At 46.5% G+C, this 17,082-nt stretch overlaps 2 protein-coding genes across 5 annotated transcripts in view; one reads left to right on the top strand and one right to left on the bottom strand.

Moving 5' to 3' along the window:
- Window positions 1-13,147, bottom strand: part of Eftud2 (elongation factor Tu GTP binding domain containing 2) — a 45,174-nt gene extending 32,027 nt beyond the window's left edge. The window contains exons 1-3 of one of the 3 annotated variants that reach the window (XM_028882629.1): window positions 13,045-13,147; window positions 8,371-8,479; window positions 978-1,143 (exon numbers count right to left, since the gene is read on the bottom strand). In XM_028882629.1, the coding sequence (XP_028738462.1) occupies window positions 978-1,143; window positions 8,371-8,475 (271 nt within the window). In that variant the 5' untranslated portion in view covers window positions 8,476-8,479; window positions 13,045-13,147. The remainder of the gene's footprint in view (window positions 1-977; window positions 1,144-8,370; window positions 8,480-13,044) is intronic. The other 2 variants (XM_028882630.2, XM_028882631.2) reach the window with 2 other exon arrangements.
- Window positions 13,148-13,217: 70 nt separating this feature from the next.
- Window positions 13,218-17,005, top strand: Ccdc103 (coiled-coil domain containing 103). 2 transcript variants are annotated; one of them, XM_037201530.1, is made up of 5 exons: window positions 13,218-13,486; window positions 14,765-14,916; window positions 15,265-15,397; window positions 15,500-15,598; window positions 16,028-17,005. In XM_037201530.1, the coding sequence occupies exons 2-5, from the start codon at window positions 14,774-14,776 to the stop codon at window positions 16,466-16,468; spliced, it is 816 nt and encodes a 271-aa protein (XP_037057425.1). In that variant the 5' UTR covers window positions 13,218-13,486; window positions 14,765-14,773; the 3' UTR covers window positions 16,469-17,005. The 2 variants fall into 2 exon arrangements, with proteins under 2 accessions (XP_037057425.1, XP_028738466.1); XM_028882633.2 differs by lacking the exon at window positions 15,500-15,598.
- Window positions 17,006-17,082: the final 77 nt, after the last annotated feature.

Genomic DNA, 17,082 nt, shown 5'->3' with positions numbered 1-17,082 from the left:
TTATTCTCAAGGATCTGTCAGTCAGGTTGACAGTGGGGGAATGCTATTTCAGCATGAGACAGTAAAGAGACTTGAACTGCACACTGAAGAGTGTGAAGCTTATTTGGTGTGATATGGTGAAATAATGAATACAAAAATCCCCAAGGCTCTTTACATTTTAAAATGGAATCGCTTTCCAGAACCACTATTAAGAGTTGGACAATAGGGAGCTGGAGAGATGGCTCAGAGGTTAAGAGCACAGGCTGCTCTTCCAAAGGTTCTGAGTTCAATTCCCAGCAACCACATGGTGGCTCACAACCATCTATAATGAGATCTGGTGCCCTCTTCTGGCGTGCAGGCACACATGCAGAAAGAACATTGTATACATAATAAATAAATAAATCTTAAAAAAAAAAAAAAAAAAAAAAAAAGATAAAAAAAAAAAGAGTTGGACAATAAACAGCATGAGAACTGCTGAGAAAGGCTGGAATTTGCATGAAAAATATCAAACCAAAGAGAGAACTTAGCAGTTTATAAGCACCGAGACGTAGATAAAGCACTATCTCCTTTTAAAACATGTGTATATAATTATTTTACTTCATGGGTATGGGTGTTTTGCCTGTGTGTATGTTTGTATACCATGTGTATGCCCGACCTTCTCGGGAGTCAGAAGAGGGCACTGGATCTTCTTTTGTGACAGATGGCTGAGTTACAGATGGTTGTGAGCTGTGTGAGCTGTCATGTGGGTGCTGGGAATTGATCCCAGGTCCTCTGCAAGAGCAGCCAGTCTCTTAACTGCTGAGCCATTGATACAGGTCAAAAGTACTAACTCTTCGTTTACTAACAAGCTGAGAGTTTTGCTGAATATTAAAAAACAAAGTTAACTGAATGTTAATCCATTAATAATACTGGAAATTAAAGGAAAAAAGAATCACCCAATTCACTGACTGAACTTTGAAGATTCGTAGACAGCTAGGCAAGGTCTCCTCCAGCCATACCTGTGAGAGGCTGAGTGTCTTCCTCCTGAACTATGGTCTCCACCTCAGGGCCGTACACCTCCTCAGCTGTGGGGTAGTACTTCTTGTCTTCGTGCAGCACCACCTCCATGCCAGGGTGGTCATCATCGTGCTCTCCCACGTCATCCTCATCCTCATCCTCATCCATCTAAAGGCAAGAGGGAGAGGGAGGACAGAAGGGGTTCCTCTTCCTGCTTGACTACTGACTACACATTCTATGAAAGAACTGACTTTCTGCATCTTCCTTTAAGTTCTGGGCTGGGGAGGAGGGTCCCCACTCCTTGGAAGACCCTCCACTCAAGGGACACTGGGGGCTTTGGCTATGGCAGCTCTGTTGCACCAACTTGCCCCTCTCTTAATGGGATCACTGGCCACAGGGGACTGAGATGAAAGAAAACAAACAGCTCATTACAACACAGCCAATTAGGAAAAACAAAAACAAAAAACCCACTTTCTCTAAGAGCAAAATTCAAGGGCCAGAGGCAGAAATTAGGAACAGACCCGTATCTTTCCATTTTTCTCTTACACTGACAAATTGGTTTTGGAAAACTGTCTTTGTTACAGGTAACAGATGTTGTCAAGAATGAAAAGCTGAGGCCCTCACATGCTGTGAGTGTGGAACCAGTGGTGCTGCCATGGAAAGCTCTTCAAAATGTTCAACAGAACATTACACACAATCAACAATTTTAGCCCTAAATGGTGTCCTAGTTAGGGTTTCCTTTTTTTTCTTTTTTTGAGACAGGGTTTCTCTGTGTTGCCCTGGCTGTCCTTGAACTCAGAGATCCGCCTGCCTCTGCCTCCTGAGAGCTGGAAATAAAGGTGCTCATCAACACTGACCGTAGGGTTCCTATTGCTGTGATAAAACACCAAGACTACCTTGGGGAGGAAAGGGTTTATTTCTGCTTACACTTCTACATCATAGTCCATTACTGAGGGAAGTCAGGGCAGGAACCTGGAGGCAGGAGCTGAAAAGATCCCATGGAGGAATGGAAAGCTTTTCACTGGCTGGCTCCTCGTGGCTTGCTCAGCCTGCTTTCTTATAGCACCTATGACCACCAGCCCAGGGTGGCACTCTCCACAGTGAGCTGGGCCTTCCTCCTCAATCAATCAAAAAAATGCACCACAGGCTTACTCATAGGCAAGCCTGGTGGGGGGCATTTTTCTCAATTGAGGTTCTCTCTCTCTCTCTCTCTCTCTCTCTCTCTCTCTCTCTCTCTCTCTCTCTCTGTGTGTGTGTGTGTGTGTGTGTGTGTGTTTTAAGACAGGGTTTCTCTGTATAGCTTTGCGCCTTTCCTGGAACGCCTCACTCTGTAGCCCAGGTTGATCTCGAACTCACAGGAGGTTTTCTCTTTTATGAGGACTCTAGCTTGTGTCAAGTTGACAAAAAAAAAAAAAAAAAAAAAAAACTAGCTGGTACAAGTATAAACCTCAAATACACAAAATTACGAATCACAAAGACATTAATAATAATAATAATAATAATAATTATTATTATTATTATTTGGCTTTTTTGAGACAGGGTTTCTCTGTGTAGCTTCTGAGTCTGTCCTGGAACTCACTCTGTAGAGCAGGCTGGCCTTAAACTCACCGAGATCTGCTTGCCTCTGCCTCCTGAGTGCTGGGATTAAAGATGTGCATCATCACAGCCTGTCCTAAATAATTATTCTTGGTAATATTATTCATAATAGCAAAAACAAAACTAGAAACCCAAAAATAGACCAACTTATGACTGGGTAGTCATAAATATACTGCTTTCATACAAAACAATATTTGGCAATAAAAGGAAATGAAATGCACATATCTGTGTGCATACTGCTACAACACAGACACACGTAGGTGCAACTCTAAAACATGATGCACAGTGGAGGTAACCAGACATAAAGGCTCCGTGGTGTATCACCTCATTTACATGCAAGCACAAAGGGAAAGAAAACAGGGCGGAGGGAAGGCTAAGGTTAGCAGGTACAGAGTCTTCCTGGGATGATGAAAATGTTCTAAAGCTGATAGTGGTGATGGTACTATGACTTTGTGAATATCCTAAAAACAACTAGATTAAGTGCCTAACAATTAATTGGCCCCAAATGTTAAGACCTTACATATCAACTCCTGGTTATGAGCAACACTGAGCAAAACTATTCCTCATCAGCTAAGAGTCTTGGGGTGGGGTTGGAGAGAACATTCTATTTAGCTGAAACAGCAAATGAAAAGACTCCAGCCAAGCAAACGTGGACACCATGAGGGTTAGCCAGGAAGCTAACATGTTTAGGAGTAGAGGGAACAATGAAGAGTACACTGAAGTCACAGAGGAGGAACCACAGAGGACCTACCAGATCATTTAAGTAATCTGACCCTCCCACCCCCTCCCGCCCCCAATGGTTTTGTGTGTGTGTGTATTTATGCTGGCAAGGTGCTGTCTTTCAAGACAGTCTCTCACTGTGACCTGGGGCTTGTGGATTAGCTGAAACTGGTGTGTCCCGTGTCATGTCCCCCCCCCCCATGTCTTCCCCCCAGCAGTGGGTCTTCGAGAGCACACTAACACTACCACACCTGGTATCTTTATGGGTTCTAGGGACCAAACTTAGGCCCTTATGCTGTACAGCAACTGAGCCAGTATCTTCGGTCCTGCCTTCACTGTTTTCTAGAATAATAGTTTCAACTAGGGTAATCCACAGGAGCAGTTATAGCTCAGTGCCTTGGGCTCAAAGCTCAGCACTGTGTGTTGGGGGAGGATGGGGGTGACCCATTGTGTTTCCCAGCCTGAGAACATCCTGAAAGGAAGGTTGGTCAGGAACCTACTGCAGGAATTTAGTAGAGACAGTGGCTTGCACCATGGTAGCTGTGAAGGTGATGAGAAGAGGCTGAAGCCTAGAAACACTTTGTAGAATCAAGTGTTTTCTAATGAATGAAAGTACGTTTAAGGAGGAGAGGAGGCCTCTGACATGAGCAACTGGAGCAGGGCACCGGTCTACAGGGGTGGGGAAGACTTTAAGAGCAGTATGGGGAGGGACTCGGAATTTGGCAAATATGCGCCTACATCTGCGCCTCTCCATCAGGCATCGAGGAGAGAAGCCAAGTCAGGCACACAACACATAAAGCTGAGGCTCAAGAGAAAGGTTTTTGAAGACAGAAACCCCAGAGTCTCTGGACACAGAAGTCACCTGAGATTGGATAAGATGACCAGTACAGATTCTATTACGTAGCTCTGGCCTGTGCCTCTGCCTCCTGAGTGCTGGGATTAAAGGTGTGCACTGAGGAGGTTTTAAGGTGGAGTACCAAGTCTCCCCACTAGTGAGGGAAAACTGATGGTGCAGGAGAGGGAGGAGAGAAGTGCTTAAGTGGTGAGGAAGGACGGGGGTGGGGGTTAGCTGACTGAAAACAAACAATTCATCCACCAGAACAGAGCGGAAGGCATCGTGCGCAGAGAGGTGGGTAGATACAGTGGTGGGCGTTTGCTTTCCTTCACACAAACTCCAAAATGTCAACCAGTTTTTTTTTTTTTTTTAAGAATGCAAATCCCTCCAGTGGTGGGCTGCCTGGCTACCTCCTGCCATCTGTATGTTCTACTTCTAATAATGCGGCCTGAGATTACATCAGCTCTTTCGGCTGCCAAACATAGCCTACCGATGGTGGCTCCAAAACAGCCACCAAGCCAGTCAGTCCTCTGCCCCACACGCTGAATGCATTAGGAATGGAACCGTGGGCTTTTCTGTAATGACTTCGACTCTCAATCATGTCTCCACCTGAGCACCATGCAGTAGCTCAAACAAGCCTCACAGAAAGTGGACAAGCAGCCTTTCATCGCTCCCTCCCATCTGCTGACAAGAATCACTCACTCCTCTAGGTACCTCGCTTCCCTCATCTTCACATGAATGCTGGTAGCTCTGGGATGAACCCCTGGCTGGTTGTCAGGCCTCCAGCCCTCCGCTCACTGAAGGAAGGACTCCAGCATTTTGCTTTGACTGTGTCATCCCTTGCTCTCAGTCTTCTTTTACTTCTGAAACAGGGTCTCACTGTGTAGCCCTGGCTGTCTTGGAACTCGCCATACGGACCAGACTGGCTATGAACCCATAGAAATCTGCCAGCCTTGGCCTCTGCTAGAGTTAAAAGTGTGCACCACCTCATCTGGCTCTTTGCAGTTTTCCATGCAAGGCTTTCAACTCTCTAGCCACCTCCTGTGCTTCACACCCACAGCAGTCCTCTAAGGACTAGACGCTGGCGATCTGCAGAAGAATGGTTTACTGTCTCGGCTAGCTGTGGACCCTTCCCGCTGTAGTACTCCCTCCCTCAGATGAGCACCCTTCTTGCAAACTTTCATGCATTCGAGCTCCAAAGAGCTTGTTTGGGTTTGGTTTCTGGTTTTCTGAGACAGGATTTCTCTGTGTAGCCTTGGCTGTCCTGGAACCGCTCTGTAGACCAGGCTGCCCTTGAACTCAAAGATCTGCCTGTCTCTGCCTCTGAGTGCTGGAATTAAAGGTGTGCACCCAGCTTCTTTTTGTTTTTTTAAGACAGGGTTTTACTCTGCAGTTCAAGCTGACCTTGAACTTGTGGTCTTCCTGCTTCTACTTTTCAACTGCTAGGATTACAGGCATGTACTACCATGGGCAACAAGCTCCCAAATCCTATGCGCATCCCAATTAGCAAAATCACATGCATCTCTTTACTGCTAGACACTTCAATAAAGAATTTAAAGAGTCATCCTGTAATCCCAAGGCACAAAAATCATGAGTTCACTGCCATCCCCGGCTACTTAATGACTTCTAAGCCAATTTGGATGACAATGAGAGACCCTGTTTCTAACTTAAAAAAAAAAAAAAAAAAAAAAAAAAAAAAAAAAATCACAAAAGCCTTGTCCAGGCACGGTATATACTCCTATAATCTCAGCACCTGGGAGACTGAGGCAGAGGCATCATTAGTTCAAGGCCAGCTTGGCTACATAGTGAATTCCAGGGCACTCTTGCCTATATAGCTAGTCTCTGCCTTTTTTTTTTTTTTTAAAGTAAAGTATTTTTAAAAAGTATTTTAAAATAGCTGATGTAAACCTCAGTAGAAGAGCACTTGCATACCAAATGCAAGGCCTTGGGTTGAAATCCCAGCACGCGCACACACACACACACACACACACACACACACACACACACACACACACACACAAAGGGCTGCACACCAGGGAGACGTGAGCAGCAGCAGCAGCCGTCCAACGCTGATCAGTGGCAGGGAGGAATCCCAACCGCCCCACAAAGCAGAGGGAGACAGCATGCAGAGAATGGTACGATAACATACCACCATGTACTGAAGTTTAGGATTTATGCACCAAGTCTAGACTCTACATAGTTAGCAACTCACACCAACAACACATACACACGTCATTAGAATGACTACTACGGTGGCAGCATGGGAATAAGACTAATTAATAAATTAATTAAACAAGAACAGAGACGTAGACAGTAGACCCTGAGCAGCTCAGGTGTGAGCAGCACTCATACGCCCCTCCCCATTCATTCTCCTTTGTGTGTGTCAGCAGATTTAAAGGGCTGTAACTCACCACCTTAAACGCAGTCAAGTGTTTTTAGTCCACCTGCACAACTACACAATCATCACCACAATCAACTTTGGACACTTTTATCCCGGGAAAGGAACTCTGTCCAGAGTTCTCGCCTTCCAACCTGGGCACCCTCTGGTCTGCTGCTGTGTCTCTACAGCTGCCCACCCGTTCTCTGGGTCCACATCGAAGGCCGCTTCCTTAGATGCGGCTCTTGGTCACGCAGGTCAGGAACGCCTCCTCGCAGACTTTCATTATGGTAGTGAACTGTATCACCTACTGGCACTTGTCTCCTACTGTAAATATTTTTGGACTTCATCTCCTCCAGGAAGGCAAAGCTGTACCCTGCTCTCTTGGCATCAGGAATCTTTGCAGAGTAAAACGCTCTATGGACACTGACCAAATGAAATACTGGCTTTACTTAGTCTAGATTCCAGATTTGCTGGGATCATTTTGAATTTTGATTCTGTTATCTAATATGTTAGCTTTAATGTGCTGTCCAAGTTTAACAGCTCCAATCTCTACCTGTGTGCAAGTCATTGACAGAAAGGCTAGAAAGGACAGAACAAAGCAGAGATGTCTTTGTGTGGCAACAGGAGCCTCTCCGGGGCTAACTGGACAGCCAGTCTAGACGAAGTGATGAGCTCCAATGAGAAATCTTTGTCTCAAAGGAGGGTGGACAACATTCCTGAAAAATGACACCCGAGGTTGTCCCCAGGCCTCCACACAAGCACATAGGTGCACCTGCACACACATGAACACTCTACACATGCATATAAAATAATTAAAAAGGTTCATAAAGGAGAAATGGCCCAATGTTGAGCATTTGCTGCCCTTGCAGAGAACCTGGGTGTGGTCCCCAGCACCCACAGGGCAGCTCACAACTGCCTGTAACTCTAGTTTTTACTAATTCTTTAGAGCTATGTTTTGGAGACAGGATCATAGTCCAGGCTTACCTCAAACTCATTATGAAACTGAGGCTAACTTTGAACTCCTTATTTCCTGCCTCCATTTCCAAGTGCTGGGACTACATAACATTCCTGGCTTTATAATAAAGTGCCTTTTGCAAGCCTCAAACTATTTTGAACTTTGTCTCCCATTCCTAAACTGTAGTAATAGAAATCTGCACCCTCCTTTTGTATGCCTCTTCCCGGCGCCCCCGCGCCCCCCCCCCAGATAGCGTTTCTGTGTAGCCCTGGATGTCCTGGAACTCACTCTATAGACCAGGCTGGCCTCAAACTCACAGAGATCCTCCTGCCTCTGCCTCCCGAGTGCTGGGATTACATCTGTGTCACCACACCACCCGGCTTTCTATGTCTCTTTTAAAATCTGGGTTTACAAGGGAGTTCCATGTGCAGATGCGCTGACACAGATGACTGCGGTTCCTGAATTGGAATTACTCCGGATTGTGAAAAGGTACTGCAGGGAGCTGGAAGAGTTATTCCAGAACTATTACTAGAGCTCGATTCTAAAACTACCTCAGGAACGAAGCTCTTATATTCCCTTCTGAACCTTTAGGGGCCAATATAAATCCCAAAAAAGTCATATTATAAAAAAGGCAACATTAGAAATACATGTAGGTTATTACAGGAGTATTGTTTAAAAAGGGAGGGGGATAAAGAAAACAATGTTTAGCTGGGCAGTGGTGGCTCATACCTTTAATTCCAGTACTCGGGAGGCAGAGGAAGGCAGTTCTCTCTGAGTTTGAGGCCAGCCTGGTCTACAAAGCGAGTTCCAGGATAGCCAGAACTGTTACACTGAGAAACTTTGCCTGGAAAAAAACAAAAGAAAACAAAAACCCAACCCCCCAAAAGAAAAAAACAATGTTTGTTTTACCTCATCAAGATCTTTTGTCTCTCTTCCCAGTTCATCATCATCTTCATCAGAATCAAGCTCTGGTCCAATGTAATTCCCAAATTCATCATACAAGTCAGTATCCATGATGCTACAAGTCAAGAAGAGAAGAGTCAGGATCTGGCAAGTCCTGAAAGCGTGCATCACACCCTGTCTCCTTTATACACCTTTCCCTCAGGAGTTAACTTGTGACTGACAATCTACCGAAGACTCTCCCCAGAGCCCAGGACTTTCTCCACTTCTCTGTCCTCTAATTTTACCCATTTACACCCCCACTCACCCTCTTGACTTTATTTAGGGACAGGGCTTCTTGTTGCCCAAGCTGGTCTCAAACTCTATGAGGCCCACACTGGTCTTGAACTCCTGATCCTCCTGCCTTAGTCTCTTTAAGTGCTGGGATAACAAACATATGTCTCATGCCTGGCTTTATTTATTTACAATTTTTTATTTATTTTTATTTTCTGTGTATAGGTGTTTTGCCTGCATATATGTCTGTGTACCATGTTCCTAGACATGATGCCCACAAAACCAGAAGAGGAAGTCAGATGCCCTGAAACTGAAATTCTAGACCGGGTGTAAGCTAACATGTGGATAGTGAGAATCGAACCTGGGTCCTTTGAAAGAGCAGCTAGTATTCTTAACCACTGAGTCCTCTCCCCATTCCCACTTGGCTTTATTTTTAACTTTAAAGACAGGGTCTCACTGCTACCCAAACTGGCCTTAAACTCTAGATCTTCTCCCTCTGCCCCCCAAGCTGACATAACAACATAACAGGTAACTCATGCACAGTCCACCCTCCCCATGTCTAAATGTATTTACTCAATTAAATTTATTTGTATGTGTGTGTATGTCTGTGTGTGTCTATGTGTGACTGTATGCACTTGTATCAAAGACAGCATTGGATCCTCTGGGGAACACAAGGACTGTCACATGGGTACTAGGATCTGACCGCCAGTCTTCATGCCTGCCTAGCGAGTGCTCTTCACTGCTGAGCCATTTCTCTAGCCTCCCACTTCTTTTTTTAATACGAACATTCTCAAAATATCACAATACAATAATCAAAATCAGAAAATTAATACTGGCAGACTATTCTACCTAATACACAGGCCCTACCAAGTCTGACAAACTGTTTCAAAAATGAACTGCACAGGGCTGGAGAGCCCTGCTTAAGAGCACTGCTTGTTCTTCCAAAGGTCCTGAGTTCAGTTCCCAGCAACCACATGGTGGCTCACAACCATCTGTAATGAGATCTGGTGCCCTCTTCTGGTGTGCAGACATACATGCAGGCAGAATACTGTATACATAATAAATAAATAAATCAAAAAAAAAAAAAAAAAATGAACTGCACAGCCAAAGATGCAAACCAGGATCATATGCTTGCACTGAGGTAGCTATATTTTTTTAATCTACAACAATTTTTTAGTCATGATTTTTATGCCACTTTTGGAGATTACAAAGCAATGATTTTGTAGAATATCCCTTCATAGCCGGGCGGTGGTGGTGGTGGTGGTGGTGGTGGTGGTGGTGGTGGTGCACACCTTTAATCCCAGCACTCGGGAGGCAGAGGCAGGCAGATCTCTGTGAGCTCGAGGCCAGCCTGGTCTACAGAGCTAGTCCAAGACAGACTCCAAAGCTACAGAGAAACCCTGTCTTAAAAAAAAAAAAGAAAAGAATATTCCTTCATGTGCATTTGCCTGCCTATATTACACCCAGGTTATGCATCTGGGGCTGGGATATCACAGAGGGATGCTGTGCTCTTTTCGGTATACAATTCCAACTTGTCCTTATTGATGCTAACTTTGATCCCTCAATTAAGGTGGCAGCTGACAGGCTTTTCATTACAAAATTACTCATGTTCCTTTGTAATGAATAATTGTGGGTTTTTTTCTCACTTCAATTACTGAAATTCTGTTCAAAGGAACCGTTTAAACCTCACCTCCTTCAGGTTCTCCCAGACCTCCAGTGCCTCAATTCTCTGTGGTGCTCTAACCTTTTACACTTTCATCAGTGTCCCTATCCCAAATGCTAGTTAACTGTTTCTTTCCTTTCCTTTTTTCTTTTTCCGGAGCTGAGGACCGAACCCAGGGCCTTGCGCTTGCTGGGCAAGTGCTCTACCACTGAGCTAAATCCCCAACCCCGTTAACTATTTCTTATTCTCACCAACAACTCTACAGTTTGCAAGTAACAAAGCTAAAGCATGGGGAAAGCTTTGGGCCTGGGGGTTAAAGACTGACTCATCACATCTTAACCTCATCTCTAACAATGACGTAGCTCAGAGCAGTCACTTTACCTCTTTCTATATTTCTTCAAGTAGAAAAATGGAGTGAATAGTCAAGGCATAAAAACTTTTAAAGGTGCCAAGGAGATGGCTCAGTGGGTAAAAGCTCATAAAGCCAGATGCAATTGCACAAGTATCTGTAATTATAGAAGGCTTACAGGAAATGGGAAGCAGAGATTCTTCTGAAGCTCAAGAGCCAGCTAGCCTGGTACCGGCAGTGATAAGGAGACCCTATCTCAAAATAGGTCAAAAGATGAGCACCAACCAAATCCCAACGGCTGGCCTCTGACCTCCACCTGTATACTATAGCACACTTGTACCCTTACACTACACAAAAATATGCGAGCGCACACACACAGCGCACACACACACACACACACACACACACACACACAAAGTATGATTAGCTGGGCATGGAGCCTTACACCTGTAATCCTACATAGTGAGCTAAAGGCCACCCTGAGATATATGAGAGACCCTGTCTCAAAACACAACAGGCAGGCAGGCAGTGGTGGTGCAGGACTTTAATCTCAGCACTTGGGAAGCAGAGGCAGGTTGAGGCAGAGGCAGACGGATCTCTAAATTCTGAGTTCAAGGCCAATCTGGTCTACAGAGCAAGTTCCAGGATGACCATGGCTACATAGAGAAACCCTGTCTCCAAAAGCCAAACCAAACCAAACAAAACAAAACCCAACAAACAAAATGTTGGTCAGCATACAATGTGACTATTCCTGAGTATGAGAATTCCTGTGCTTTTTTTGTGCTCACCTGCCAACACCCCAGACAGCACCTTGCGCAAACAGTGATTTAATAATGTCAATTGAATGGAATGTTTAAAATTCTGATATTTCTTGTAGTAGAATGAATACCTTAAGGAGATCTGCTGAGTACTGACTAAATAAAATACAAATTTAGAGTGCTAATCTCTGGTAATTAAATGTAAATCACTAATAGAAACTCTGATATATGTATTTTTTTTTCTACTTTTTTTTTTTGTTGTTGTTGTTTTTTGTTTTTCGGAACAGGGTTTCTCTGTGTAGCTTTGCCCCTTTCCTGGAACTCACTTGGTAGCCCAGGCTGGCCTCAAACTCACAAAGATCAGCCTGTCTCTGCCTCCCGAGTGCTGGGATTAAAAGCGTGGTGCACCACCACCACCACCACCACCACCACCCGGCCAAATGTATTGTTTTTATTTCTAAGACGCTACCATATTTATGTTCATTTCAATCTCCCAAAGCTCCCATCAAGCGATGGCACACACTTTTACAGAAAGTTGTTTATTGAACAAGCCAGGCTCATTTCTGCCTCAGAACCACTGTACCTGTCATTCCCATCATCCTCTGGCTATTTATACCTTAACTCATTTCTCCTTTAATATCACCTGCTTGTCACTCTAAAAATTCCCCCATATACACTTGCCAAGCCCCCCTTACACTAATGTATGTGTGTGTGTGTGTGTGTGTGTGTGTGTGTGTGTGTGTGTGTGTTAGGGTGCTTAGGATCAAATCCTGGGCCTCACACTCTACTAAACATTCCACCACGTAGTTATATCCCCAACCTAAGCAAATAAAGCCTTTGCTTGAATAGTACTTGGGGGAACAGGTGTGTATATGTGCTACTGATAAACGTTAATAATAAAAACGGAGCAAAGCGCAAAGCTACACAGAGAAACCCTGTCTCGAAGAAAAAAACCAAAAACAAAAAACAAAAAAACAAAAAAAAAAAAAAAAAAAAAACGAGCGAAAAACCAAAAACAGTGCAAAGCACAAAATAGACCCCTAATGGGCCCTCAATAAGATTTGCTGTTTTTTTTTTTTGGGGGGAGGGGGTTAATGGGAATTAATGACATGGTTAGTTAAGCAAAGCTAGTCTCTAAATACTAAACCTGCATTTTTCCCGCTACAGCGCAGATTCTTAAAGGAATACTGAATCTTTTCTGTTTGGGTTTTTTGAACCAGACTCACTGCTTAGCCTAGGCTGGCCTTGAACCTGCAACAATCTTACTGCCTCGATCTCCAGAGCAGGAGAAACAGGCGTTAGCCATCACAGTCAGCTCGGATGCCGATTATTTTGAAGGGAAAACTTGGCGGTGGAGGAGACACCGATGGAAGGGGGAGTGGCAGGGGTCTGGGTCGTTAGAGCGCCACCTCTACCCAGGGACAGGATTTAAACCGTGCAGGGTAACGAGGAAACCCCGGAATCATCAATGAGTGCGTGAGTTGGAGCGGGAGGGGGGGGATGTGTCTTTCACTCCCTTTCCCACTCCAGGCTCCAATTTACCCCTGTGTGAAGCGAAAGGGATAAATACTATATAAATCGCCTCTTCCCAAGCTCATGTTCTCCCAACCTCCCAGAGCACCCTTCCCGGGCCAGCTCACCCGCCGCCTGCTCAGCCGAGCGCTCCGAGTCCGCCGCCTGAGCCCGCGCTTCCGCTGCACGCCGCGACAACGCCGGCGCCGGGCGCCAGGAAGGACCCCGAGCGCGTCGCCGGCCCGCTGCTCCTCGGAGGACAGCCCTCTGCCTGAAAAACAGCTCCGAGAAATGCTGGCTTCGGAGAGAGAAACGGGACAGACCGACTTGTTGCTCCTCAAAACAAAGCGTGAATTGCTCCAAAGAAAAGCAAGGCCGGAGGATTCACGATTCTGACCAGGCGCCTTGGGACAGCCTGAAAGAGAAGGGCCTTCGGGCGGGCCACGTGGGCAGGCTAGTGGAGCTGTTGCTAGGCGACAACCGCTGTTGGGAGGGCGATACACAGACGTTCCAACAGATCGGGGATTTTCCTCCCAAAGAAAACAAGGGCTCCAAGACTGGGGCTGCTGGGTGAGGGTCTAGGGACAGTGTAAAGGGGGTTATTCTAGTCATTCTATGATTGGAGAAGGCTTAGAACTCGTCAGGGAGGTGGACGGGTGGTGCGAGTCCCAGCTGCTCCCGAAGCTGAGCCTGGAGGAAAGATCATGAGCTCAGATGTTTTAGAGAGAACAGCCTGGACTACATAGCTAGACACCACCACCACCCTCCAAAAAAAAAAAAAAAAAAAAAAAAAAATGATTGGCTAGGATCTGAGACACTTGAGTCCAGTTGCTGGGCTGCTAAGAGTCCACTCGGCACTCCGTTTCCCATCGTTGGGGTCGGCGGGGGTGGTTGTGGAGTTGCTTGCGTTTCCTGCCTGAGGGCTGATCATGAGAGAACTACCATGTCTAGTTCGGGCTCACCAGGCTTCTGAGGTGGAGAGGAGTCTCATAAGTAAATGTCAGAGCCCGGACTGGAACACATAGATTCCCTTGAAAATAGCCGGTCAGACTCATACCGGGAGGCTACAGGACTTCAGTGGTGGGGCTGGAGATAATGCCCACACACCACACAGCCAGTGCCTGCAGCCCTCCATTGGTCAGGGATTTGGGGATGTAGAGCATTGACCTTTTTTCCCTGAGGATGGAAGCTACTGAGCTTTTTCTCTTCTGCCGCTTTTCCTCGACCCCCTGCTTAATCATTGATTTTGGTTTAGGTAAAAATATTTTTTTCCGCCATTAAAAATACTTAGTGAAGTGTGAAATTTTGCCCTTGAGCTCAAGGGTAACTACTAAGAGTCTGTCTCTCTCTGTGTGTCTCTCTTTGTCTCTGTCTCTGTGTGTGTGGGGGGGTTTCCTTTGTGGCAACAACCTGCCATAGAGAAATCCTATATGAAAGAACGAAGGCTCAGAATTCTGAGATCTAAATGCTTTCTCAGCTGAGACACCCCCCCCCCCAATTAATTGCTTTGTGGTGGTGCTGGACATCAAACCCAAAGTCTTGCATTCACTAGGCAAACTTCTACCGCTGTGCTAAGCCCTTAGCGTCTAAAATACTGTTAGAAGGAGAGAACAAAATGAAGACTTCAGACTGGAAGCTTTCTGTTCTGTCTTCCGTGGGAAGCCTTGAATACGTCTTCATCATGCAATCCCATTTGATCTGTAAAGGAGGAAACTAGACTTTTGCAGCACTCCAGGATACGTATCGGATTGCTTTGAGTTGTTTCACATTTCTGGCAAAGAATCCCAAGGCATCGCGTTTACCCTGATACTGAACCTCTGCTGATGCGCATTCTTCTTGCCTTCCCAGGCCTTAGCCATGGAAAAGAACGATGCCATCAACTTCAAGGCTTTGGAGAAAGAGCTGCGGGCTGCACTTGCTGCTGACGAGAAGTATAAAAGAGAGAACGCTGCCAAGCTGCGGGCCGTTGAACAAAGAGTGCCTTCCTACGAAGAGTTCAGGTTGGCTTGCAGCTGCTTTCAGCAGGCCCTTCTGTCACGGTGGGCTACAGAAGTTAAGAGCAAGCAGTCTAGATTCAGATCATTCTGGGCTTCTCTCCTGCCCCCACCCTCTACTACTCGGTGATCTCACCCAAGCTCCTTAACCTAGCTGAGACCCAGTTCTGTCTGTAAAAGAGAGACATGGCTGTTATAACTGTTTGAGTGATTGCGTGTAAGACTCTGAGCACAATATCTAGGCTACTGTTGTTGTTGTTGTAGTCGCCGCCCTATTTCCTGTCAACAAGCCTGGCCGCGTCGCTTCCCCACACTCAGAGAAACATTAAGTTTCAATCTCTATCTTTGGCCCAGAGGTATTGTCCTTGCATCACACCTGAAACCTCTGGAACAGAAGGACAAGGTGAGAGGAAAAAGAACTGTGCCCTGGAACTGTCACAGTACTAGGGAAAGGACTTTTCAGGATGTGGCCACTGAAATACCCCAGGTAGGTGTGGGCCAGCCTCTCTAGCCCAGCAGGATTTCTCTGTGCTAAAGCTTTGACCTTGTCTGCTTACAACCCATATCACTTCCTTACGTCTCATGGAAGCCAACAGAAACAGACTTTTCCCCTCTAATCCCAGAACAGCAATCAGACGGTGGGACTGAGTTGAACTGGGCTCAGCAGTCCTTTAACATTGGGTCTCAGGTCAGTGGTAAATAGTATAATGACCCCTGTGGCAGTGTTAGAGAGGGACCCAGCCTGCCAGACCCTTGACTCTTACTTTGAGTTCCTTTTTCTCTGCCAGAGATTTACAGTAAACTCCCCAATTTTCTCAGAGCAATCTCTGACTTACTGTAAAAGGCCAAGAGCTATGTTTCCTTTCTCAGGAGGAAAATCCAAGTACAAATGAGACCTCCAGATCATAGCCTGGATTCCTTGGGCCCGCCCTCCCTGGGCCCGCCCTCCCTCCTTTCATCCCCAGCTCCCTCATCTGAAATGAGGCCGCCGAGGCCAGCCTTCCCAGAGCTCAGAGAACAGTTGCAGCACTGAGATGAAAACCCATAACCCCCCCACTCCCATCACAGCTGCAGAGCGGCAAGATGAGCTCTGGACCTGTTTCCCTTTGCAATGCAGGAGAAATCGTCCTTCCAGCCTGCAACCTCTGCAGAGTTTTACCGTGACTGGCGGCGACACTTAAGAAGTGGGCCAGAGCGCTACCAAGCCTTGCTTCAGCTTGGGGGTGCCGAGCTGGGCCACCTCTTCCAGATGGATGTGGGCTTTGGACTTCTCGGGGAGCTGCTGGTGGCACTGGCTGAGCACGTGAAGCTAAGTGACCGGGCGGCAGTGCTGGGGATTCTGCACAGCTTGGCTAACACTGGCCGATTCACCTTGAACCTGAGCCTGCTGAGCCCTGCAGAGCGAGAGGGCTGCCAGCGCTTGTTTGAGAAGTTGCAGGCCATGGGCACCACCAGGCCCATGCAGGAGGGGCTCGGCATGGAGGAGGAGCCAGCTGCCGGGCTTCAGGGAGAGGAGGAGCTCCTACGGGAGCTGTTAGGGCTGTATGGGGTCCACTGATGGGACCGGCTGCCCTCAGCATTCCCCAGTGGTCTCGGAAAGCATTTTTTTTTAAAAAAGACTTGTTTTCTTGTATGTGTCTGTGTGTTTTGCCTACCTGTATGTCTGTCCACCATGTGCGTGCCCAGTGCCTGAGGAGGCCAGAGAGGGCGTAGTTACAGATGGTTGTGAGCTGCCATATGAGTGCCGGAATCAAACCAACCCCAGTCCTCTGGAAGAGAAAGCTCTTAACCACTGAGCCATCTCACCAGCCCCCTAGGGACACCTTTTGTGGTGGTTATCTTGGAGTTTCACAGAAGTATTGAAAGAAGTGTTGGGAGAAACCCACACCCACTTACTTCCCTTTTCAGGTAGTGGGCTTGCCCACTTCTCCAAGTCATAATTTTATCTATGTGGATCCCCAGGATACCAAGGGCCCAATTGATTGAGAGTGCTACCTACCTTTTGAGTTTGCCATGTCCCTAGCCTTGAGAGGTGAGTGTGTTTTCATCTAAATTCTGGCCACACAGAGCTTCCTCCTAGAGGGGAAAAAAAAAAGTAAACTCAGCCAGGTGGTGGTGGCCGGGGCAGCGGTGGCGGCGGTGTCGGCCGGGGGCGCACACACCTTTAATCCC

The sequence above is a fragment of the Peromyscus leucopus genome, chromosome 8b (genome assembly GCF_004664715.2).
Source record: "Peromyscus leucopus breed LL Stock chromosome 8b, UCI_PerLeu_2.1, whole genome shotgun sequence".
Classification (NCBI taxonomy): Eukaryota; Metazoa; Chordata; class Mammalia; order Rodentia; family Cricetidae; genus Peromyscus; species Peromyscus leucopus.
This window is presented reverse-complemented; position numbering and strand designations above follow the sequence as displayed.